The sequence below is a fragment of the Dromaius novaehollandiae genome, chromosome 11, assembly GCF_036370855.1.
Source record: "Dromaius novaehollandiae isolate bDroNov1 chromosome 11, bDroNov1.hap1, whole genome shotgun sequence".
NCBI lineage: Eukaryota > Metazoa > Chordata > Aves > Casuariiformes > Dromaiidae > Dromaius > Dromaius novaehollandiae.
Window position 1 is genome coordinate 21451078 of NC_088108.1, and position 25609 is coordinate 21476686.

At 39.4% G+C, this 25609-nt stretch overlaps 1 protein-coding gene across 2 annotated transcripts in view; it reads right to left on the reverse strand.

The window, feature by feature from the left end:
• Positions 1–1094: 1094 nt before the first annotated feature.
• ADGRG4 (adhesion G protein-coupled receptor G4) overlaps positions 1095–25609 on the reverse strand; it is a 41091-nt gene continuing 16576 nt past the window's right edge. For both annotated transcript variants that reach the window (XM_026110923.2, XM_026110922.2), the window contains exons 5-24: positions 25368–25462; positions 24994–25046; positions 23565–23604; positions 22158–22183; positions 20775–20923; positions 19706–19838; positions 19079–19197; positions 17779–17989; positions 15118–15283; positions 14846–14995; positions 13855–13977; positions 12118–12163; positions 11133–11236; positions 9632–9753; positions 8558–8826; positions 7249–7342; positions 5832–6121; positions 5175–5276; positions 3457–3612; positions 1095–2767 (exon numbers count right to left, since the gene is read on the reverse strand). In XM_026110923.2, coding sequence (XP_025966708.2) covers positions 2640–2767; positions 3457–3612; positions 5175–5276; positions 5832–6121; positions 7249–7342; positions 8558–8826; positions 9632–9753; positions 11133–11236; positions 12118–12163; positions 13855–13977; positions 14846–14995; positions 15118–15283; positions 17779–17989; positions 19079–19197; positions 19706–19838; positions 20775–20923; positions 22158–22183; positions 23565–23604; positions 24994–25046; positions 25368–25462 — 2576 coding nt within the window. In that variant the 3' untranslated portion in view covers positions 1095–2639. The remainder of the gene's footprint in view (positions 2768–3456; positions 3613–5174; positions 5277–5831; positions 6122–7248; positions 7343–8557; positions 8827–9631; positions 9754–11132; positions 11237–12117; positions 12164–13854; positions 13978–14845; positions 14996–15117; positions 15284–17778; positions 17990–19078; positions 19198–19705; positions 19839–20774; positions 20924–22157; positions 22184–23564; positions 23605–24993; positions 25047–25367; positions 25463–25609) is intronic.

Here is a 25609-nt window from a genome sequence, read left to right on the forward strand (position 1 = left end):
TACTTCCAGATTCTGCTTTTCAAATAGGAAAAAAAATCAATAGCAACAATTGAGAACTGACGTATCTACATGCCATGCAGGTTGCTCTTCTTCTCACTGTTACACCTCCAAGATGGGAAACAGACTGACTGATCTTCCAGCATCTCCAGTCATTTCTCAGCAGCCTCACAAGTCATAAATATTCCAGCACCTTTCTTCCTGCTTGTCCAACTTTTATCCAAATCTTTGTTCCTCCTAATCATTTAAGCATGTTATGAGGGTGTTTGGCAAAAACTTTAGGAAACCAAAGTATACTTTATGTTTTATCAGGAGTGAAATAAAACAGTTACAGTATGCAGGAGACTAGGCCAGTCTCATGTTGTTCTCATATTGCTTCTACTTTGCTGTCATTTTATTTTAAATTAGAGTCTTAGAAAATAGAGTTGGAAGGACCTTCAACAGGTCTTCCAGTCCATCCTTTGCCCAAAGGCGAATCAACTCTACTTAAACCAGTTCTGGCAGATATTTGCCTAAGTGTTCTTTAAGACTTGCCTTGATGGCAATTCCATGTGCTCCCGAGACCACTTATTCCAGTGTTATTTGTCCTTAAATTAGAAATCATTGCCTAATGTCTAATCCAAATCTCATTTGCACAGTTTAAGCATATTACCTGTTGTCCAACTGCACAAAGTTTGCAGTTGGGTCAAACCAGGGTGATACAAAAAGAAATTGGATGAGACTGTCAGTCCACAGAGGCTTATAGACATCGTATCAGAGACAAACTGATGTAAAAGGGACCAGTTCTTCCAAAGGCCTCCCAGTGTAGCCCTCTTCCTTACCCTCACAGCACACCATTGGGGTGTGTAGCAGCCAGGTGAGACATGCAAGGGGAGTCAGGTGAAGCTTTAGCACACAGTACTGTGTGGCAGCACTGTGCTGCTAAGCCTCTCACATGGGCTTGGGTACTCCAGCACCATGACACAGTATGTCCTGCTTCTCATGTCAGAGCAGTGAAAACTTGTACTCAGTAGACTGTGGAGCAAAGAATCAGTGTACTCAGTGCTACTGAAAATAAAATACTCAAGCAGAGGATGATCGGTCAAGAATCTGACATGTTGAACTACATTTCATACTAATTTTTTTCTTTATTAAAAGCAATTTCAAGTTACAAGCCATTGCATACTAGGTGAAATTCATTTGCCTGTTTTTAATGCTAATATTTCTCCCATAAAGCCAAGGACCTGAAGTCTATCTGTCTAATTTCAAGTAGACTGTTTGTAGCTACAGTACATTGAAATCTGCTTCTTCTACTAATTATGGTGCAGGAGTCATTCACAGAATGAAGGAACCTTTTATTGCACAAACCAGCTCTGAAACATTGTTCCATTATATTTTTTTACTTCTCTGTCATTGGTGCAGGTTAGTATTTTACTGTATTAGCAATCATCAAAAATCTTTACTTGAACGATACAGAGAAGGCATTCAAAACTGAAACTAGGATTAGTTGAGCAGGCAAGTTACTGATTCAAACACATTTGTTGAAAAAAAGCCCCTCTTCAGTAAGAGAGGAAAGTTAAGTTTCCCATTCCTCAGGATGGTGCATTTCTTTTGACTGTGATCAAAATCCATCCTTCACAACTATGGAACTTACCCAGCTTGCACTGTTGTTACTCAAAAGACTCCTGCTGGTATTGCCTCTGAGCTGTGATCAGCTGTGGTTACAAACAAAATGAGGAGGAGGTTTAATACGCCAGCCAGCATATGCCAAGCGGTACTATTCCAACCTGTAGTGCCGTAGATTTGTGATCTCACAAAATGGAGTTTACGTAGTGCTGTATTCACAGCAAAGTACTGCTAAAGGGCAAACTTTTTAATCACCACCTCCACAGATGGTGGGACTTGATTTGGTGGGTTTATTGTGGGTTTTTGAAGGAGAGGTAATCTGAAACCTTTACTGTACACATGGATACCCATTAGCAATGGGAATTTCAACTTTTTTTGATTCCACGCTCCATTTGAAGGTACCGAGCAACATTTTCAAACATTTGAATAGGCATCTACATCTCTCTTTAGAATTCTAAGACCAGGTCAGAAGCGTCAGTGCATCTGAAAATAAAAACATGCAACTAAAAGGAATCTCCTGAAAAGCTGAGTCCAGTTTCTTAATACATAAGTTCATCAAAGTCCATCTTAAAAAAGTAAAGATACTGGTTGAGAAATCTAGACACCCATGCCTGTATGGTCAGCTAACAGGCTCAAAATTGAAACTTGAAACTTTGTCCCACATTTTAAAAAGGGAAAAAGGGTTCTGAATATAAGTATCAGATAAAAAATGAAGCAGAGGGATGGCAGAAAGATAAAAAGGGGAAGAAAAAAAGAGGATACTCTACAAGAAGGACTAATGATGAGGAAGAGAATGTTTCCTTTTGCTTAACAGGAGGGCTGATCTTGGAAACCCTTACAGGGGACCAAGGAAGTTCTTATGTGGTCAGTAGTGCCACTCCACTGAGGCCTAGAGCTGAATCACAGGAGGCTTGAACACTGTAATTGTCTTCAGAGTGGTAACTGTACATTAAAAGTAATTATTTAGATGAATGTTTATTTCTACATGCCACAAAAGAGAACCATCATTAGATAATCAGAGGAAAACAAATTTGATATCAATGGAAAAATCTTGCTTTCTGTGGATAGTGCAGTTTTGTATCCATGGGTAGTGTTCTTCGTGAACGAGGATGTTTGGCCTCATCATCTGCTGGAGTTACAGGACTCGGGTTGTAATGATCTTTGGCTAAGGAAAATAATTAGGGAAAGTTTTCAGTGATTATAATTTGGTTTTACTTATTTGGAAAGAAACCTACTTATGCACAACTCATAGACAATCTCAGTGACTACAGCTATGATTTAACTTCTTTGGAGAAATAACAAAAATCAGCATGTTTCCAAAAACAACTAGGAATGTTGGATGTTTAGGTCAGAATTCCTACAAAGAAATCCCTTTTTCAGAAAACGGGCCTGCAACAGTTCTTCCATCTTGGAAGGCAAAATTTCCTGCTGGAATTATTCTGGAATAAATGTGCTCACAGCTGGTCCTGTTTAGTTTTCTGTAACCCCCAATATCATTGCTCTTTTAGGAATGCAGGAGAGAGAATGCACTGTAGTGCTCCCTAGCTGGAGGTAGGTCCTGTGAGAGTGACAACCAGCTGGCACAGGGTGGAATATCTCTTAGATGCCTAATATGAAAGTTAAGCAGAGATTTCCCTTCCATTTGGAAAAAAGCCATACTGGTATCTTAAGGGCTTTCTTATTTTCTTTAGCATAGCAAAAGCCATCTGTAACACAGGCATTAACCCCCAGCTGAAGCCTGGCATGGAAAAAGCAGTAAAAGGTTTCCTACTTATTTCTATTGTTTGGAATTTGACAGTCATCATATGGAACCCATTGCATTTTACTCTATCCAGTGCACACTATTTTTCTTACCGATTCTAAGATCCAGAGAATTCCCGGGGACGAAATCTGAACTACTGGAAGTTGAGCTTGTTCCATCAGAATTTAGATACTCCAAAGGCTGGGATGGTGATCTGTGGTCTAAATGCCTTGGTGTAGATCTAACCGTTGCACCTGATGCACTCCAGTCTGAAATCAGAGAGTCGGAGGCTTAGAAACAGAACTGGGTACAGGAAATTCTTCCTTGTGTGTCAGGAAGAAATTACATCTCAATCTAGTAGAGACCAGGGAGGAGAAAGTTTTTTGCTTGCTTCTTGTGCCATCATTGTACCTCCCCTGAAGCAGTGGGTCTCTGCACAGCATACTGCCCAGGTGAACCTTAGCACAATTCCTGCTGTTAATTTTTGCACGAACTCTGTCACACTTGTGCAGGTGGGCTGGATAACCAGCAGTTCAGTCCTGTCTTTCCCCTTAGGGACCAAGTCCAGTAATATTGCTTTCTATAAGGTCACACCAAAGAAGACAGGAGGTACAGAAGGGAGAGAAATCTCAGCCTTTCCCTTTTTGCATCATATGGCATAGAGCTGGCTGATGCTACTCTTGCTGAATTCTCTTAGTGCAAATGGAAAACTATGTATTTCTCAGCAGTGCACAATGCACAGGATTGCTATGTGTAGTACATATGTGCTAATGCAGGATTTTTAGTCTGGTTTCCTGAAGACTCAGCCAACTGGACTAGCTTCTTCTTTGTGAGACCCACTTTTTATTTCGACGAATTTTGATAGAGGCATAAAGGTCCTGAAGTCATTCAGTTTTTCCACATTTCTTTAAAAAAATCAACATTCAATTACAGGAGAGACTCAAATATGCTTGCTGTTGTGAAAGGCTTCAGTATGAGCTTACCAGTTATACCTTTCATTTTCCCTAGCATTGGCCAGTCATCACAGGGATAGCCCAGAATGAGACGCAGCCTATGTTGTTTCTTGCCCGGACAGTAGATAGCAGAATCTTAGAATAATTTAGGTTGGAAGGGACCTTTGGAAGTCTCTGGTCCAGCCTCCAGCTCAGAGCTTGATCAGGTTGCTCAGGCACTTGTCCAGCTGAGTTTTGACCCTCTCGAAGGATAAAGGCTCTCTCCACAGCCTCTCTGGGCCACTGTCACAGTATTTAACTACCCTCATTTCAACAATATTTTCCTTGTATCTAATGAGAATTTCCCTAGCTGCAACTTATGTCCATTGCCGCTTGTCTTCTTGCTGTGCACCTCTGAGAAGAGTCTGTCTCTTCTCTATAACCACCCCGTAGGTAGCTGAAGACAACAATTAAATCCCCCTTAGCCTTCTCTTCCCCAGGCTGAGCTCCCCCAGCTCCCTCAGACAGAAGAAACAGCTAAAATTATGTCAGAGAGCCTACACAAGTTTCTAAATCTCAGCTTTATATATGTCTACTAAGATTGGAAGGCCACCAAAAGTATAGCTCACATAAGGGAACACTGAATTGCATGTACAGAATTAGAGAGCAGACTGAAATCTCTTTGAGAAATCTACATTTTTTTTTATTGTGCTCTGTCATCCCTCCATCATATATCATATCAATGAAAGAGTATAAATGCCTAACATTTTTCCAATACACAGTAGAAACAGTAGAAAAATATTGAGGGGAGCCCTGTACCTTTTCATGTAGAAAAAAAGTGACATCAGTAGCAGCCCAGGACTTATGAGTAAAGCTAAACAAAACCCTGTAATGCTTACCAGAATAATTATTCAGACGAAATCTCCCCCAGCAAAAGTGTAATCGGCACTGCTTCACTACATCTTCCTTCATTAGGCAGTGAAACACAAAGATAAAGAACCCTAAAGAAGTAGGAAGAGAAATTCACATGTTTTGAGATTGATTCTCCAAACTGTTGCCTCTTTTCTAAACACCTCGTATGCAACTCAGTCACCAGTATATTATGTAGGGGCATAGAGGTGGTGCCTGAGCCAGTATCATGTTGGCCCAGAATTGCACTGAGAGTCATTCGTGCATATGAAAAGGTAATGGAAAGAGCTTTTTTCTAGATTTGGTGTAAGAATAATCTGCTAGTCACTGTAGATTCTCAGCAATCATTTTTTATGCTCAAATGAAAAGGATTGTCCCAGCTCCTGGAAAGATGCATTTATTGGGACCCACATTTCAAAAGCATGAATTCATGTCTTTAATGGTAATATCTATCACAGTAATGCTAACTAACACCACTATCGTCCCACTTCAATGGAACTTTCCTATTAAAATAGCTAAACAGTATAATGCAAAAGCTACAGGAGCTCTCCTCTTACCCAATGCTTAATTACATGGCATTACAAATGTATTTCTACTCCACAGTCCTAGACTGTTGTATTTATAGCAGTATTCTGTTGAGAAATTACCTTGCAAGGTGTTAAAAATGCTGAAGAGATACATGAAAAATATCTTCACTGCTCCCCAGGCAAAAAACACAAAGCCCCAAGTTATTCCCAGAAGAAACATCAAACTGAAAGCACTTTTGAGGTCACGGAGAAAACCCTGTTTCCAGAATGTGGATCTCTTTTGTGTCTTTGATTTCATGGAGTGGATTTGGAGAAGAACAGTGATGAACATGGCTGTATTCATCAAAAACATTAAGAAGAAATAGGCCACAACGGAGATGTAAAACGCCACGTTCTCTTGAATCCAACAACTGCAAGAAAGGGAAGTTTGCATTTAATAAGGAGCTCTGTGAGCACTGAAACTAATGAAGCCTGGTTTCCAAAATAACTCTTGTATATGGTTCAGTGATACCTAATAAGGGACATTCCCTTAATGCCCATTACTTTCCCCCAATAAGGACATTCAGAGTCTCTCCACTTGGTTGCCTTTTTCATGCATGTTATAGAAATTTAATATCTTCAAGACTTCAGTACTTCTGCTGAATTCAGATGAAACTGGTCATTGTTTTACAAATTAATGACATACACACACACACGAAGACACACTGCCTTAGGAAAACCAAGTTAAATATGACCTAATTAAGAGCCTAATTAATAATAGAGCACAAAGACAGGCACTGGTTAGTTATTCCTCAGACAGCAATTAGTGAGTTTTACTGCCTTTTTGCTAGAGAGGGATAGCAATTTTCCCTCTGAGGTGTCATGGCTATGTGTTGCCCATCTGATGGTATAAAATTCAAATATTCCAGGTAGTCTTTATTGACAAGGGATCATATTGTGCTAAAGAGCAGGGAAAAAAAGTAAATGGAAGCATTCTGTGCTATAAAGTGCTTTAAGAAAAGGAGGAAAGAAATCAGTGTTTTCCCACTGGAAAAGAGAGGAGGCTGAGATGATTAAAATGAAGAATTTAAAGTGATGAGAGACTTCTTAATGATTAAAGAGACAGAGTGATGTGAATTGAGGTAAAAAAAACCAGAAGCAAACATGCAAAATACTAGAACAATTATTCTGCCTTTAGGTTCTACTGGAAATCTAGAACATGGAGGAGTATATACAAATGTTGCATCCTACTCAGTTAATGTCATGTAAAGCAAGAGGGATTTTCCAGAAAGGAAAAGTGGAGTTGGCACACTCAGTGGCAAAGTATGTAGGGAAATAACACTGGAAGAAACCCTTTCTGTCATCAGATCCAGTCTCTGAAGTGAGAGTTATTCCATGTGGTAGACATATAGTCCAAAAAGATCCATTGAAGCACTGAAAGGAGAGGGTTAAGATGGGGGGAAAAAGACAAGCAAGAGAGAGGTTATTAATTCTAGTTATTTCTTCTATCTTCAAGCTACTATGGTGACCATGAAAAAGCTTAAAATATTATACTTACAAATTGCTGAATGGATTGTTCTTAGAAAGTGATCCATTGCCATAGAAGTCTTTATTTATAATGAGTACAACAGTAATTACAATAGCTGGTATTCCTAACATGGAAGGGAAGAGAAAGAAATATTTAGATTAAAAAGATAAAATGGAGAATGTGAAATGCTGTCAGATCTCTGATAAATAATTACACCAGTCACGTACATTTGGGGATCAAACTCTACCCTTAAAGCTTCTTCTGAAATGAGTATAATTAAATGTGTGGCATAGCAGGATTAATCTCCTTATTTATGTAAATTACAGATGAGTAGGCATAAAAATATCTGTGTTTGCAAAACGTCTGTGAGTGTTCAAACATCTCCAGAAGGGCTCCAATCTGGTAAGATAAACCCAACTGATTATTAGGAAAAGCAGGCTGGCAAAAGATAAGCAGATTTTTCCATTAAGATCTGATAGAGACAGACATTTTCCAGCCAGTGTTTGATTAGTCTCCCCTTCCACTCAGTTCCTGTTTGCCATATATCTTTCAGTTCTGGCTTTTCTGTTTAGAATGACTGCCACCAACAATGCTATTGCAGATGGCTGCACCTGAAAACAATTATGTGCAACATTAAATCCAAGCAGAGAGATCATTTGCTGCACACTATTCAAAAACAAGCAAAAAAATTTTTAAAACACCTAATGGCTACCAAAACAATACAGGCCAAGTTCTGCTCTGGGTCACTGCCTCTGATAACAACTTTTCTAACAGCTGAGCCAGCATATTGGGGCCTTTTTGCTATGTTTCTTCCTAATATGTCTCTGATGTCCAGTAACCAGAGGAAAGGTGAATGTGGTCTGCTGCCAGCGGAGTCCCTAGACAAGCTATGAATGAAAGCCAGATTCCCCCCTGCAGGGAAATTGTGCATTGAGCACAAAACTGAGCCTGGAGAGGGAGATCAGAATTCCCTCTGAGCATCAGCAATATACGGGTAAAGGCTGTGGTCAGAGCTTCGTGCTCTCTCATGCTCACCTTCTCATGAAAATTACCATAATAAATTGTTCCTGTGAAGTACAGGGCAGGTAGGGAAAACTGTTCCTTAAACCCACTTTTCCTTGTACATAACTCTACAGGGAGCAGCATGTACTGTCTGCTAGTGTCTCCCTTGGCAGAAGAAGCTTAAGCTGGACCTGCTTGAGAGAAGAATCCATCCTTAAGGTTTGCAGTATGCACTACGCTTTCACAAGCTCAGTGTCCTAGCTCACTTTTGCCAATATGACCCTGTTTTAGAGAAGGTGACAAGCACAGAAGTCAAGAAAAAAATCCACTTACTTACCCCACCCGGCAATGCAGAATTTTATGATGTACTTTGGGATGTAAACATTGAAAACTTTGACAAGAGCCAAGTACATGTGAACAGACTCCAGGCACATCCATGTGAAAGCTGCAAGCAGGAAGTAGTGAAGGAGCACAGCCACGGTGATACAGAGACCAGGCTTGTTGAATGAAGACAGCCAGGAGTTGACCAGGAAGATCAAGTTCACCATCAGCAATGCAGCACAAAGATTTAACAGAATTTTTGAAGGGTTGTCTTTCCGCAGCTTTCTAAAAAAAAAGTGGAAAGCAACAAGGTTGTCATTGAATAAGTTGCACTGGGTACATTCTCTAACACAAGGCAAGACGAATGTGTACTCAGCACATTTTAAATGGGCTTCCTGTAGTGTAAGCCGCGTCTACATTAGTGTTTTAGATCAAACCACTAGTGTGTTTTTGAAGCAAATCTTCTGTTCTGAAAAACCGGACCTTGCATATGACCTGGAAGAACTGCTAGGTTTTTCACACTTGGCAGAGGAGACAGACTTAGCATCATCTTTTCACTGCTCCTTTAAATATTATTTGTTATTGCAATATTATTTTATTATGCAAGCACCTACAGTTACCTAAGACTAGGGCCCCATCATGCCTGAAACTATTGGTACATAGAGTCTGGAACAAAACCTATCTAAAAGGATGAAACACAAGAAAGACCAAGAGCAACAGAACAGGAGTATAAGTATCCCTATTTTACTATTCACATCGTCCTACCTACAGTCTATATACAGGGAATATTTCAGACTCCTGACATGATATCTTATCTATATCCATGGGTAAGTTTACAAAATGACAGAAATTTAGGAACATAGAAATTGCTGAACAGATCTGACCAGTGCGTGTCTTAAAGCGTGAGGATATGAATCTCTCTGATTTCACCATAGTCACAGGTAAAAGTAAAGCAACATTTTTACTTTCATATCTCACTATTGCTTCCTATGCATCACAGCACCAAGTATTGCTGAACATTCTGATAGGTACTGCAAATTCATTACCACTAAAACATTAACAACGATACAAGAAAGAGTATCAGACTTACTCAAGGGCTAGATACGTCACCAGTGTGATACCCAAAAAAAGAGAAGAAGCACCACATCCTGCATAGCTTATCAGAGTTAATACATAATCATTCGTGGTATCTATCTCTGTGCGGGACAAGTCCTAGGTAACAAAATAAAGAATCACAGTTTTTAGCCATAACAAATAAAGAAAATTACTTTCCTTATTTTCACATTGGCAAACAAATCAATTTCTGTTCTACTTATGGTTAGTTTTGGAGAGTTTCTGTTAATATTTCCATATGCTTCTTACTATATAGCCCTATGGAATATCTAAACTAGTAAAAATATGCAGTATTTAAAATACCCAGTACTTAGTTGTGAAGTTAGAAAAGCTGCCCTCCAGAAATCACAAACTCAGTGAGGATTCCAGTATCTCACCAAAATTATTCAACTGGGAATTTGCTTTGCAGGAGTTTGTTTCAATGGCAGTTGCCAAGCTTGAGGACTGCTAAATGTCTTGGAGTGTGGGAGGATTTTTCAAGTCAGAAATCCAGAAAGTGTCACTCTGCAAAAACCATCAGATAGGCTGGGCCCTGCTTCTCCACAGTTGTTCCCAAGAATGTTATTGATACAGTCTTTTTGTATCCTGACACAGTTTCTCTCCTATTTTGTGACACTTTGAACCTCAAACTAGAAGCCTTCCTCTTTGGTGTACAGTAGACTTTGTGCTGTTTAGTACTTGTAAACATGCTTATTACTGAAGTGATGGTATAAAAGAAATGTGATCTTAAACTCAAACCGAATTCTGTTTGCTTGAATGGAAAATTTAGTAAGTTGTTTAAAATGTGTAACATCTAAATTCCATCCTGTAGAAGTCACATTTTTACTACCAGAGAAGGCTTTTGTGCCTCTCTTTGAGCGGAGTAATGCTGACCTCTAGGGGAAGCTGGGCATACATCTGAAGGCAAAGGGACTGCCTTATCCCCCATGTACATTGTATACTACTGGGATTAGACAATTTTCAACTATCTGCTCCTCAGTTTACTTTGAATTTACCTATCACTTTGCTTTTGTTGCAACCCATTCCCAAGCAGTTACCTGTGCACTCTTTTTTTGACATAAACTTTTAGAGTCAGGTTTCTGTGTATTAAAATACTGCTGGTTTTCTTTTAAACTTCCATTTCTGATGGAATGTTGATAAAACTTTCAGAAAGATGTAATATCAGTAGTTGGTACTGGCAGGTGATTAAATGTATCACAGTATTTCCAATACAGCAAATAACAGATTAATGTTGATTAAGTTATATTACAAAGAGGTACAAACTGTATCTGTAAAATGAATTTGCATTAATGCCAGTGACATTTAGAGGACTTTTTGCCTTTAAAATGATTATAATTGCTTTGTTTGTTGTTACTGTTTTTAACAAAATCATAGATATCTAACAGCATGGATATGAATCTCCCATCTCTCCCCAAAACTAGTGATGACTTTGTCTAGTGCCAAGGGACTTTTTTGGAGATGATTCATGGAGTACTTACCAGTAGGACTCCAAAATGGGTAAGATGGTTACAAAAACAGATTGTGTAATTCATATCTGTATATTCTGTTTTACACCCTGATGTATTCCAACCACCCAGTCCATCTGTGTAATATAGAAAAAAAGGATTTTTAAGCAGAGTTAGTCATGCTCAGTCATTTATAGTTCTGCAGCATGCAGAAAGTGTGAATATGAGCTCAAGTTAGTACAGATTGCAGGGTCATTTAGCAGCACACAAGTAAGATTTCACATAGGAACACATCTTTCTTAGTTGCCTGAGAACCTCAAAACTTGGATGAAAGCCTTTGGGGGAATGCAGAAATATTTAAAGTACTTTACATGCCTGCATGCAGAAAGCAAGAAGGTAAGCAGAAGTGTGCTTGACTAGATTACATTGCAGGATGTGGAAACTGCACACAGGACAAGAAGTGTTTACAGGACATAGCATAGGCAGAGTCCAACATTGAAGAATCCAGATCTTCCCTAGTGAGATTATATTTATGACGCTATTTACATGACCTGAATGGCATATTCAGAAGCTAAACTTTTTTTTTTTAATAAATTTCTAACACTGATAATTGAAAAGAAAACCTTTCCCACATGAGCTGCGTTAACTTGAGACAACCACAGTTGTCTTTGTGTATCTCTCCATTATCTGGGCCCTATTCAAGGCCCGATGACAGCAAAAGTCCTCAATCGCGTCCCTGAAGTAACTGTGAGAAGTCATCTGATGTTTCATTGCATTTCTACTTTTTTCTTAGACTGACTCTTCCATATTCATGTTGATGCACCATTATACATAATGCCAGACAAGCCTCTCCTAGTAATAATACTGATTACTGAGTATCGATATCAAGAGAAATCAGCAAGACAGAACAGCCCAGTCTGAACAGGAGAGACTCAGTTTCAAACCGTATGTCAAGGAGCTAAAGGCTCTGCGAAGCTGATGACAGAGCAGGTATGGCAGCTCTGTAAATAACACTTACTGTTCTTCAGAAAGTCCCAAAAGACGCAGTGCACTTTTCTATTACCCTGAAAGCAGAGAAAAAGGAGACTGTGACATTTATTCGTTATGGCTGTACACTGTCTACACTTCAAATCTAATCAGGATTTATAACTAAGGCAGTTGGAGTTAACTTCCTCTGCATTGCTTGACAAAAAAGCCCACCAAGGAACGAGGGGAGTCTGGCCTCTGTGACTGTTTGCTTGGTGGTGCTGCAGAGGGTCTGTAGGTTACTGAAGATGGAGCAGTGTAGAGGCAGTTGGTCTTTGAGAACCTACTGGAATACCAGCGATCTCATCCACAGCTCTGAAAATTTGCAGAGGCTCCCAATTTTTGCCTACCCCTTCCCAAGGGATATCCTGGCGGCCAGTGATTTTTCCATTTTTACTAGTATTTCTATACTTCATTTATTATCTGTTAATGCAGAAAACCTGACAAGTTGTCCAGCCTAGATTGATTCCTGTATCTGATCTCATTGGCTTCATGTGGTACCTGAGATGTCATACCTAATTATTGTGTAATTCAAAACTTATCACTAGGACTTAGAGTAACAACCTGAGATTTTACACAAATAAAAAAAAATCTTAACATTACTTCAGAATTTCAGTTTTTCTGCTAACTACCATTCTGAAACCAAGTGGGGAAGAAATGTAGGAGAAGATAAAGCTTGCCTGTATGTTTCAAACAACAGAATAGATTTAGTGGGTATTCATCGCAGTGTTTGCTATTGGGGACGTTCTAGTTTATTACTCATACTGCTACCGCAAACTTTCCCAAGGCACAGATTCATTTTCTTTTATTATTTAATGAAGTCTGAGAAGGCAGAGTTTACAGGAAATGACCATAACAGATACACTGTTAAGACTTGTGATCTGTAGACTGGCAAATATAATTAGGCAGAAAGCCAAAGATGCAGGTTAGGAAGATATCTCATTAAATATTTAATTAGGATGTTTTAAAAGATTGAGGAATAAATCTGAGAAGTGCCAGATGGTCTGGTGAAGTAAGAATGACGGAAGAGAGAGGACTATCTAGACAAAATTTCAGGGCATGCATCATTTGCTAGAATGAAGTGGAAAGAGCATATTGCTATAAAAGCAGAATTTTCAAGCTCTCATTAACTTGAGATCTAATCAAATTCACCTTATTAAATAATTTTGTTCTGCCCTAGGTTTGCGATGTATTTGTGTGGAGACTGCATCATAAACCCTTGCAACACAAAAATGTTAAGGCAGAACCCAGTCAACAAGTTGGGCCCATGCGCATTTAAAAATACTTTGAGATAAATTTTAGTCCTGAAACACCATTCTGAAACAAAGCAAAACAAATATAATTTTGAAAACATTTATGCAATGTTTTGAATTCTTCTGAAATTTACTCCTGTTAGAGCAATTGTAAATCATTTCAGTCAAACCCAAACTGCCATTTTCAGCAAATAAACTATTCCTAGAAAAAAATTGCCCAGATCAAACAAGGAAACAATGAAAATGTTCCTTGCTTCTAAGCATGGTTTTAGAGTGGAGACACAAACTTTACCAACTTGCAGGAATTAAACAGACCACAAATATCTGTGTGGCCTGTCAATCTTTTGGTTGGTACCTGTTGGAGAGGTCAGTCAGCAAAATGTCTTAAGCTTATCTGTCCTGTTGCCAGTTTATTTTAAGGCTAAGTGAAATAAGTTCTATTTCAACAAGTCCCTGATTAAATGAACATATCCTACCGTATTTTGATCTATGTGCTGAAGAAAAATATTCACAGGCTCACTGAGGTTCTGAATGGATGCATTTTCAATACTGGCACTCACAACATAAGTATTCAGCCTCTTTGTCTTTAAACTATCATCCTGTAATGGAAAAATACACACATGAGAAAGATTCCAAGACATTTAAGTTACCAGCAATCCAGCTCTTTGCTTTTTCATTTTTAAAATTGTATTTCTTGGAAATGGAGATCAGCTAAATACCATGGGATGTCTGGTGTAATTTAGCTATTTGTTACTTCATTAGAAAGTGTAGTTAGTAGCAAATTCAGGGACAGTCTTCACATTAGCTAAAGCAGAACTCACTTGCAGGTGCACCAGCTGGATTGTGAAAGCTATATAACCATTTCAGTACATCAAACATGCAGTTGTGTATCATTTAGCTCATAGGACAGTGGATGCAATTGTGAACACATCTTCTGTGTGAAAAAGCGTTGCTCAACATACTGTATGTTCATCCTACCATGGAGAAGAAGAAATGTCTCCCCTTTTAAATTACATTAACCCCTGCCAGAGTATTAGGCCCTAGCAAATCCTGGAGTAGACCTAAATGCTGCATATCAGTGTTGCTATTATTTTAATAGAGCGGTTAGTCTTGCAATTTGTTTCATGATATTTCGCATGTACTAAGCATGTTCCTGAAGCAAGAGCTTACTGACAAAGGAAGATTAGGGTGTGCTGTTTTCCTACAGAACAGAAGTAGTGGAATAACACCAGTTACAGAAAATGGAAACAAGTCTCAGGTCTATAGACACCTCTCAGAACATCACTACTATAGAGAAGGTTTCACTGCTTGAGTACATTTTCCCTGCAGATTTCTTAGTACTCCATCAGTCTGATGTTAAATGTGCCCAGAATAGATTACACTATTGGGATCTTTCTTCTGTATACATTAAGAAGAACAGCTGAACCAATTACTACTATGTTAGCATTCGTTAAGAATCAAAGTTACCGCAAAGAGTGAAGTCGTGCCAAAAAAATTAAACTGGATCTGTGAATGCTTTTCTGGGTCAGAGTACTCGATCTCTAAGAATTTCTTCAGTGATTTTGGGAAAAATACAGAGGCCAAGGCTGTTTTGAAAGGGTTTTCTTGAATATTGATCTGCAGGAAAGAGATAACAGGCTCAGAACTGTCTTCCTCTGGTTAAATACACAACAGCACACACCTGCAGCAGGCATTGTCTGTTATAGTCAATGGTACCTGAGGTGATACTTTGCTCTCACCTTGAGATTCAGGCCCCTCTCATATGAGGTAACACCAAAGGCCACTCCTTCAAATACACTGGGATCTGGACGCATCACCACCAAAGCCAGGGAAGTGGTTACGACTGACACATTTCTTCCTGTGTAAGTCATCTTATAGCCTATCTCCTCAGTTGTCTTCAGGATACTTTACCAAGAGTAACAGCAAGAAAAAGATAAATCTCTTGAAATGTTCTCCTAGCTTCATAATGTGCAATCAGGAGAAAATCAACTAAAAATTTTCTGCTGTAATTTATGATCACAAAGAGCACTCACTAGAGCAGAATGGGCCCAATTTGGGCTAGATAGCTTTCTGTTTGGCATACGGTTAGATGATCACGAGTGATTGAGTTAACACATCTCAGTAAGTTAAAACTCTGTCAGTTGGAAGATACCCTCCCCCTCGTGGAGAGCCAGTCCTGGTCTATTGCAAGTCAAAGTAAAACAGGTTAGACTGAATCATCTCTGGAGCATTTGGGGGACAACATGAGGTAGTTCTGGGAAGACTTGAGTCAAAATTCACATACAAACACCACATTCCGTCTGAAAGGAAGTAACTTGTAGAACATGTTAATTTGATTATTTGCAATCATCTAATTGTACCCTCTGATAAAACATCATAGAGTCATAGAATAATTTAGACTGGAAGGGACTTCCTCTGGAGAGCTGTATTCCAGTTCTCCCACCCCTCACACTCCTCCCAGGAGGGCATACTTTAAAGACAGGTCAGGTTGCTCAGGTCCTTGTCCCATCAAGCTCTGAATATCTCCAAGGACAGAGATTTCACAGCCTTTCGGGGCACTTCTCTCAGTATTTTTTTCCTAAGTAGAGAGTAGAGGCTGGAATCCAAAGGAAGCAGCAAATTAGGGTTGTTTAATCCTCATGGGTATTCAGAGTCAGAGACAGATTCACTTCTTGTTTGGCAGCCCTCAAGGCTATTCAGTGCTATGCAAGAAGGGAAAATACTCTGTGGAAAATGTGTAAGAGAGAGCTGGTCCTGACAGTCTAAAGGAAAACCTTCCTGTCCTCCTTCGGTCTAGTGTTAACTTATGGTGTTAGCTTCCTGCACTGTCAGTCCCAGATGGATGAGGACTCCCCTAGGATCCTTTCAGCCACAGTAGCCCTAGAGCTGCAAAGTCTCAAGTTTAACTTCCCCAAATCATCTGGGAATCTAAAATTTCTGCTGAGGCCTGAGAGAAGCAGGGTCATAGCTGTTGTCAGAGTATCATGCTAAAACGTGTCAGGTATCATCACAGTACTTGCTCATGCTGTTGTTTTTTTTTAATAAAGTCTGGTTTGTGAGAAAACTAAAATGCCCATGATTCTCCTGTTCATAAAAATTTTAAAGTCATTTTTATTACAGCTTGTGGGTAGCAACTGCATCTCCACTAAGGATCAGGAATCCAGAGTCTATATTTGCATTGGAATATCATCCTCATCCCAAATGGGTATTTCACTTAAAAACAAAAAAACAACCTGTAGCCTATTTGAGAAGGCAGAGGTGTTGAGTGCTGGCAGCCATCACAGCCCCCACTCCACACACTGCAGTGCAGTAGACTTTGAAGAGAGAACACAGCCAAAAGGATCACGATGCTACTCAATGCTTTTTCTCTGGCAGATTTTATGAGCTATTTTTGGCTTCTCTTCCTTGCAGGCTCCCAGGTTTGAAAATGTAATGCATACTTGTCCGGTACAATAGCTGGGCTGTTGCATATTCAATCCCCCCTAGAACTGAGTGGAAGGTTCATTTTTCTTGCTTTTAATATTTTTATTAAAATACTGTTTTATGTTAACTGAAACTGAGTGAACTGCAGATAGGCACAGTCTTTAAAATTAGAGTGAGCAGAAGATGTTGAACACAGCATCTCTAATCCTGTGGGAGTGTTGGGTTGGTCAGTGCAAAGGAGGATAATCTCCCCTATTTGGAGTTTAAAGCTGTGCAGTGAGAAGTGGGTAAGCTGCCTTGCCCAAATTAGAAATGGGTAAACTGTTTACATGCATTTGCCTTTGTAAAGGTTGACACTAATTTTCTGAGCAGTGCTCTGCTCATCAACAGAAGCCAGACTTCTCAAAAGTAGGTAGCTGAAGTTGAATCACCTTTAAGATCTCAAATGAGACAGAGGTTTTTTAAAGGTACCCAGCAACCTTGATTTTAATATGTATGAGAAACACATAATGGCCTTGGTATCCTAAATGCAGACTGTGGAGGCTAACACTGGACTTTTGAGTCTAACATTTGGAGTTTATCTATTTTTGAAAAATCTTTATCAGCACAGGTACAGCACTCCAGTCAGGTGTGCTGGTAGAACAGATGTGTGTCTCCAGGCTGCCCTGCCCACAGACCTCCTTGCTGAGCTGGAAAGGTCACTTCTAACATGAGATGGTAGCTAGCTCCCTCTCCCTGATTTGCCTCTAGGCTGAGATCACCATAGAGAACCACCTTTGTGAAGGCAGATTCTACAGAACTGATTCTGGTGAAAGCACCTTTGACAACACAGTAAACAATTGCTATTGCTAAGAACACAAACGTGTTTAAGACACAAGTAGGGAAATTACTAACTCTTGCAGTGCCCGTGTAACAGCCAAAAAGCATGAATCACTCCATGGTGCCATTTTAGATTAGGAAGCCACTTCTGCACTTACCTATTGGTCATTTTTCTAATGCTCTGATTGTCTGTTTCTTGCAGCAAAATATTGTGGAGTACGTTTAATATAGCCTCTGCAAGTGTCACACTTATATCTGCAATCCTTACTATATCAGAAATTTTACTTGTAATGATTTCTGTTTCTTCCATATCCAGTTTTGCATCTGGCAAAAGATACAAAATATGCTGCACAACATCTTCTGCATTCTCTGAAAAAAAAATACAGATGATTTATGTGGCATAGCTACATGTCTAGCTATATAGCTACACATCTCTGTTAGAGCAATGAGTTGGAGTTTGCTTCTCTTCTCTTTCCATATGGTCGTAATGCTTTTGATCTATTACAAAATTATTACCTTAAAAAAATCAGTAAGCCCTCAACAAGTAAATGAAAATTGCAAAAACTTCAAAGCAAAATTTGGATATGTCTGTATTTTAAAGGAAAAAAACAATGTAGTTTTCATAAGACTATTAACACCTTCCTTTGTATTATGAAGATTATCTGTGAATCCTTACTCAGTTTTAACTTTGATCATTTTCACAGGCACTTGTGTGAACATCTCAGTGTTCAAAATTACACAAGCCCCCTTTCTCCCCAAATGCTGCCTAACTGGTATGTCAGCAAAAGCAAATTATGAATGTTATAGTTTGAAAATTTGGTATTTGCCATTCATCATCTCATGATCCTTCTGTAAATTTTTCATACAAGCAGAGTTTTACACCCTGAGAGTCAAAGAGACTGTATGTAAGTGCAGATATCTTTTAATGACCTATAATTAATGCCATTGCTGAGTAGGTAGATAAAGAGCAATATGGTTTTTATTTACCATTCAAACAACTTGCACTGTTCAGCATAGTTTTAGAAAAAGATATAATCAGGTAATAACTGTCATCTTATAGGTTACATGAATTAGAGCATGAACTTTTAAATTACATATACTAATTTGTGCTTCTTTGTACATGATCTACAGACCAAGAATTATTTTGATGTGGTAACAGACAAACCACAGAGTGTAAACAGGCAAAAATTGTCATATTATTCATCAGTTATTTACTTAGTTCTAAATCTAAGTGTAGGATTTGAAACACTAAGTCTTCAAAATGATAGTTAGAGAATTCTGAAGCAATTGTAAAATTCACTTATATCAAAACTATTTAAGATGACTGAGTAAGTAGAATGCACATAACACAACCTTATCACTTCAGTTCTTCAGATGTCCAACAGGTACATTATCTGAGCGTAACTAATTTTACTTTGATTCACGTTCACTGTATTACTGAAGTTACTGGTACCTTACCATCTGTTATGGCGACATCCTGAAGATCTAAAATATTATTTGGAAGTTCTTCCAGTAATTTACATTCAGTCAGGTTTGGTTTTTTCCAGAAAGTTTGTTCAAGCTCTATATCAATTGCACTGAAAAATGAAAGCAGTGTGTGCATTGTTACATTAAAAAAATCTACTAATTATTGTTCCCTGTATTTCCCATTTAAGTAGCTAAAAATGTAATTAATTAACCCAATTTTGAAAACTGACTTGCAAGTCAGATCTGATGTAGAGCTCATTTAGCAAAGTGGGAGCAGAGCACAAATACCAGAGCAATTGGGGATACATCTAAAAGCAGTGACATTCTGCCATCACAGGGCAGAGAGCCATAGATGCATGGCACAGCATGCTAGTGTATTTGCTCTCTCTTCCGGAGCAGAAAGCCAGCTTCCTAGTAACCTGACTTGCACTCACTGCAGGTGATGGAAATGAAGCAATACTCCCTTTTCCTGCAGCCCATGTGGTTTGGCCCTGTATATTTTCCATCTTTCTTGGCATGGCAATGCAGATTTTACCATTTGGATTTCCATCACATAAAACCTTGCACTCCCTGCTGTTTCCCATGCAGGGACCAACAGGAGATGATCTCTTAACTCACCAACTCCTCATAGCAGACTGCAGAGGGTTTTTGCTGCAGCTGACCTCAGCTTTGGTAGCTGGATTTGTCAGTGGCCAGGAATAATTCCCCTTGTATGCCGTTTGTGAAAAGCTTTCTGGGCAATCCATCAGAGCTGAGGACAAGATACACAAAAGCTTTTTAAAGATTTAATAGGCAAAAAGGAGACTTTCCTGACATCCAGGGACCCAGCTGTGTTCCGAATATCTCTTCCAGCTGAGACTGAGCTATAATCTGTACCTCTTTTGCAGGCTGGATAGGAGTATCTCACAACTTTACTGGCTGGAAGAAAATATTTTGCCTAAATATTTTGTCTGCTGTTCTAAGACCTGTTTCCCTTTTGTTTGACAAGGTCAGCTTTCAGGAGAAGTGCTGTTTTCCCAGCAACACAAACTGTATTTAATGACTGTAGATCTAGCTGGCTTCTCTAATCTATCTGAACATGCTCTCAGACTGCCCTTCATTATCCAGTCAATGTCTTTTCCCCCAGGCTTGTAGTTTTGTTCTCTGTAGCTGATCTTCTGTAAGTCTTTGGCATCAAGTGTGTGTTTGAATTTCAGGTACAGTCTGTCCTTTCTTATCTCTGGCTTACTTCTGTATTTTAAGGAGTGATAAGGATTGTATCCAAACCAACAAGGAGATCATTTGCAATCAGAGGCTTGATCCAGTTAAGAGAACACCTGCAAGAGGTTTGGTTGGAGTGTTTGGTTCAGGTCTCTCTCAACAACCAGGATCTGGGGCACTGGCAAGGAGCAGGGGCTCATGGACTTGCCGCTGTATCAGCCTGACCTTCCTGGCATTGCAAAGGTGCTCAGACCTGCCTCTGTTCTGGATTCAAGCTTAAGCCTACCGCCACTTGTCTGGACTGGAGTTTTTGACCTTGATGTTGTTGCATGACATTCTATAGCTTGTGCACCAGATGAGGTCAGCCTAGATACTTCTAGGGATATTTTCTAGCCCTAATCTCTCCATGAAGTTTGTATTTGATAAAACACTTGCAGCCAGAGTTACAAAGCATGGAATTTCCAATGAGGTTTTAATCAAGTATTACCTATTGGCTTGACAGTCACATTTTCAGGTTTCACATACAATGATAACAGTCCTTCTTCATAAGTGCCATTCAACAGCTGTTTTATCTTGAGACTCTGCTGTTCTTGTGTTTTGAGTGATGTGGCCTTTATAATGGCCTTACAGACATAGCTACAAGTTTAATACACACATAAACAAGACCACAGTATTAGTAACACTTCAAGTAACTACAAAATTAAGGCATAATTTAAGGATATATTTTTTTCACCATAAGCATGATCCTATGGCAAATGTCACTTCTTACATGCACTAGTACCTTACCACTGGAAATGCTTAACGAAGTACAATTTATTGGGAATACAGGTACAAGAGTCTATTAACAGTTTCATGGTAAATGCTTCAAAAGGTTTCCTAATCATGTTGTCTTGGCAAAGGAATACCTATGCCACAAGTAAGCCTCTTTTCAACCATGTTTTAAATTTTGGAGTGAGCTATTCATAAAATGATGAGGTACTTAGAGTACCTCTGTGTCCAAAGAGAGGTGGCAGACTCCAAGGCTCTCTGGAAAACAGAGATTTAACTAACTGCCTTTCAGTGTCTCCACTGGCTTCCAGATTTTTCTTCTCAAAAGAGCTAATCTCCTGGACAGCTATGTTTATTGATTTAAGGAGGTCTGGAAAGGCTGTATCTCTCTTTGAGTGGCTTCAGACGTGGCAGACAGAACAAGCAAGAAACCCCCTCTCAATTGTGGGTGGATCACCTTAATGGACCTCTAATTTAACTGAGGGCTGATGTAGGAGACTTTCTTAAGACTGGGATGTTTCAGGTAGTTCCAGCTCCCTCATGTTTTTACATAGTTGTTCCCCACTCAGTCTGGCTTTTGGGGTAAAGCATTAACATCCCTTTGAAGGTGATGGGAACCCAGCTTCCCTTCCTTTTCTGGCTCAGGGGATTGCACGGTCAGAAGTCTATCAGGATTTTCTTCAGAAGAGGTGCAGGATTCGTCCTGGCAGACTGCTTGGTCGCTGTCCAGAAACACTCTCTCCCACTCCCTCTTCTGGCCCCAGTGAAGGACATTCTTCACAGCCAGCTCTTATGGGGCACCACAAAGCCTCATGGCTTGTCATGGAAGCACTTTGAGGCTCCCGAGAGGTGGGGTACAAATGGAAAACCTCAGATACTCAAATAAGTTTCCCTGAGTGAGGCATTTCTGTGGGTCCGATTCCACCTGTGCTTTTCTGTTTTAGACAACTAAAGGCCCCTCAATAACCCCGAAACAAAAACAATCAAGGAGGGGTATAATCCCTCCTCAGCTGATTTATGAGCAGGCTGTTAGCAGGGAGCAGGATTTTCTGATGTAATCAGTATGAACTATGAAAACCCAGTTCATAACCATGGGCCCTACCTTTGTGACTGCTGCTCTCTCTTCATCTTCAGTTCACATAACAGGACACAAAAAGTTAGAAGCTGGTTAGAATCATAGAACTCAAAGGTAATTGGATTTTAAGGAAAGCAACAACAGAAGGTCAATATGCTCATTAAAATACAGCTTATTGCTTTAAATGCTTTAATATTAGGACTTGACTACCTAGAGTAGCCTTTGTTTCACAGTACTTCCAGAGGTAAATTTAGTCAAGATAAAACAGCACACTGATGCTGAATCATGCAGACAGCAGAGTAGATCTAACATTGCACAGTGAGTATGTTCACTAGCATGCTATTCCAAAGTGGACTTCTTGCAAATAGTGCCTGGCACATCCAGCATTCCTCTGTCTTACACAGAACATTTCAGTATCTATTGAGACACAGTGACTCTCCAGCCCAATTACTTACATGGGGGTAGACCCACCAGATTGAAGGTCAATATTTAATAATTTCTACAGAACACAGTAGCATCAGCATTTAGACCACCTCATGGCATTGAGCAGATGAGGGATGGAAGTACATCCAGGCAAATAGAAGAACCAAACTCCAGTCTCCCACATAGTTGAGTGCTCAGACCAAAAAATACCAGTTAAAAGCAGTATTTTACTGCAGCAGTTTTACAAATCTCTTCCCTCTTTTCCTTTGCTTTACTTGAGTATATTAAAAAAAAATCACTGTTTAGTCAAGTAGAATATGGCACATCTAATGAAAAATAATTTTTGTTTTTCTATTTTAAGGAGAAACCCTTCCACTACTACCTTGGAATATCATCATTCAATCTGACAGACACCAAAGGTCAGCTGGGGGACTGTTGTGTGGAGGGATGCCTTTCCTTGTGTGGGCGTTTGCTTTCCAATTCAGATATCAAACTGAAAAATCAGTAACTTGCACAGCTTTGTTTGTGAAGCTTTTGCAGCAGATGGGCTTCTGTCAGTCCTGGTCTGTGGCACACAAATAATTCAGCAATGCTGGACAGGTAAGCTGCTCTGTTCTCTGGTCTTCTGCCTGTGCCTCCAAAGAATGTATCTGGAGAACCTGGCTACAGACCTGATTTCTCCAGCTCCCCCATCAACTCCTCTGTAAGCACACAGAACCTTTGCTTTCAAATGAAAACCGAAAGCTAGGAGCATGAGATCCAAAGGGCTCTCTCCAGACACGTTGAATCCATTTATGAGTTAATTTGGTATGAGAATCAGCCTTTCTCCACAAATTACGAGACCAGCTGGTTGATTTGGCTACAGTAAAACTTGGTTTCCTTCCTTGATCATAGAATGACTCAAAACTACACCATCTCAGAGTTCCTGTCTTGCAGCATGCAACTACTATATCCTCTACGTAAAGATAAGAAAAAGTAAGTTTTAGAATTGGAAAATAATAAATTACATACACGAGCCCTCTTACGGACAGTCCTTTGTAGAGAATTACCCCTGCAAGAAAAACAGAATAGATCATAATGGGGCAGACCTTGCAACAGAGAAGTCATCTTGAATTCAGCACATATATATTTACATAAAGCTCCAAGAACAAGTGCTGTAACAGATCTGTGGATCCATGACAGTGGGCTACAACTCCCAACCTGCTCCCCTTGCCACAGGACCATGGTAACTCTGACATGGTCCATCTAGTCCCATCCTGCCCAGCAGAGGCAGGAGGGATGCAAAGTAGCTTTGAAAGCATATTCTAAGCATACTCCATCTCCCTACAACATCTTACATTAAAAGATCAATTATTCAACAATAAAAGACTGTATCAGTGTATGAATTGTCTGTATGATGTTTCCTATTCTTCAGATGAGCTACATTTACTCAGACTTTTAAAAATGTTTCATCTGTTAACTCCTTGGATATACTTAAGCATTATAATTTTTATATGGGGGCTGAAGATTCAAGAGTGAATCCATTTTTAGCCAGTCATTATTTCCCATTCTACTCCTTCTCTTAAAGTTTTCAGAATCTGATTCACTTCATGTAAATAGTACAATATTTTATTGTATTGTTGTCATTTGTAAAGCAAGCAGTAACTAGGGAAGTCAGAGAAGAGAGCAGGAAGTCAAAATATGCAAAAAATGATACAAGTGTCTCTCAAAGTCTGTACAAGTGGCACTTTTATCAGTCTAACAATTGCTAAATATCCCTCTCAGATCAGATACATATATAGGTGGGTTGGGCTGAAAGATACAACATGGGAGTTTTGTGCAAAATACCATTGCTTCTGAAAAGGGATTTGGGACTATAATATTCTTTCCTTAGATACTGTCATGATAAGAGCCAATGTCTACTTACAGAAACTAGACAGCCCACAGGGATCTATGACCTTCACTCTGTGAGCACGTGACCCCTTACTTCCTCTGCATTCACGTGCAATGGTTGAAATAGGTGTTCAGCAGTATTAATGTGAATGCTGTGAATGAATGCCATTGCTCTGTTCTGCTTTCCCTCTCCTGGAAGTGACAACGGATGCCCTTGCTGAATTGCTGGGATGGCATATCAGAATACACCAGCACACATGACTCCTTGCTCACACATCCACAGAAGTGGCAAAGGTTTTCATCTTCATTATCCTGAACTTTTCTGTATAAACCAAATTCTGTGGGCAGAGATGAGTTCACAGTATGGCAGCAGGTACGTCCTTTGTATTAGGCACGTTACATATTTTCAAGTGAAATGAACCCAACTGATGTTCCAAATGCTCACATTTGTATAGATCTGGGGATTTGGTTTGCACCATTGTCACCAGACTGGTCATTTGCGAAATGAGAATATGGAACCTGACTGCAGTTTCTCTCAGGTAATATCACAGTATAGCCAGAGGCTTACCTGACTTTAAAATTTGTTACGACAAATTCATCTCCAGAAAATATGGTATTAAACTGGAAAGAAAACAGTAACATTTGTATTAACTTGGTGTATTGATATGTTAACAAGAGCTGCTTGTAAATTTGAAATTGTCATCAAAATTCTAAATCCCAGTGAAAAAGGCTAGAAATATTTGCAAAAGTCTACACTTTCCCCTTCCTTATGAGTTTTATTTTATCTTGTTAAAATGTGCTGGATAACATAACTATGAAATGCCATGGTATTATTACATGGTCCCCTATTTCTGTGTTGTCCTATAAGCTTGCATTTTATACCAGCTGTCCTCATCATCTGACACTTTTCAGAAATAAATAAGGATGAGAAAACAAACTCACCCAGCTTTTAACAAGGCTCCTTGCATCATAGTAATCAGGAGTTCTCTCAGTTTTGTAGAAAAGAGAAAAGTTCATGTCGACGTTATAGAAGCTAACTGTAGTAAGAGAACATAAGGGAGATGCATCCTGTAGTTTTCACAGAAGGCTACTTGCACCTCTTTCCTTCTTATCACCCCTCAGGTTAGCCAGGTTGTGTTTCCCATTCCTGTAGCCACTGGGGCTCTTCGGGCAACCCCACACTT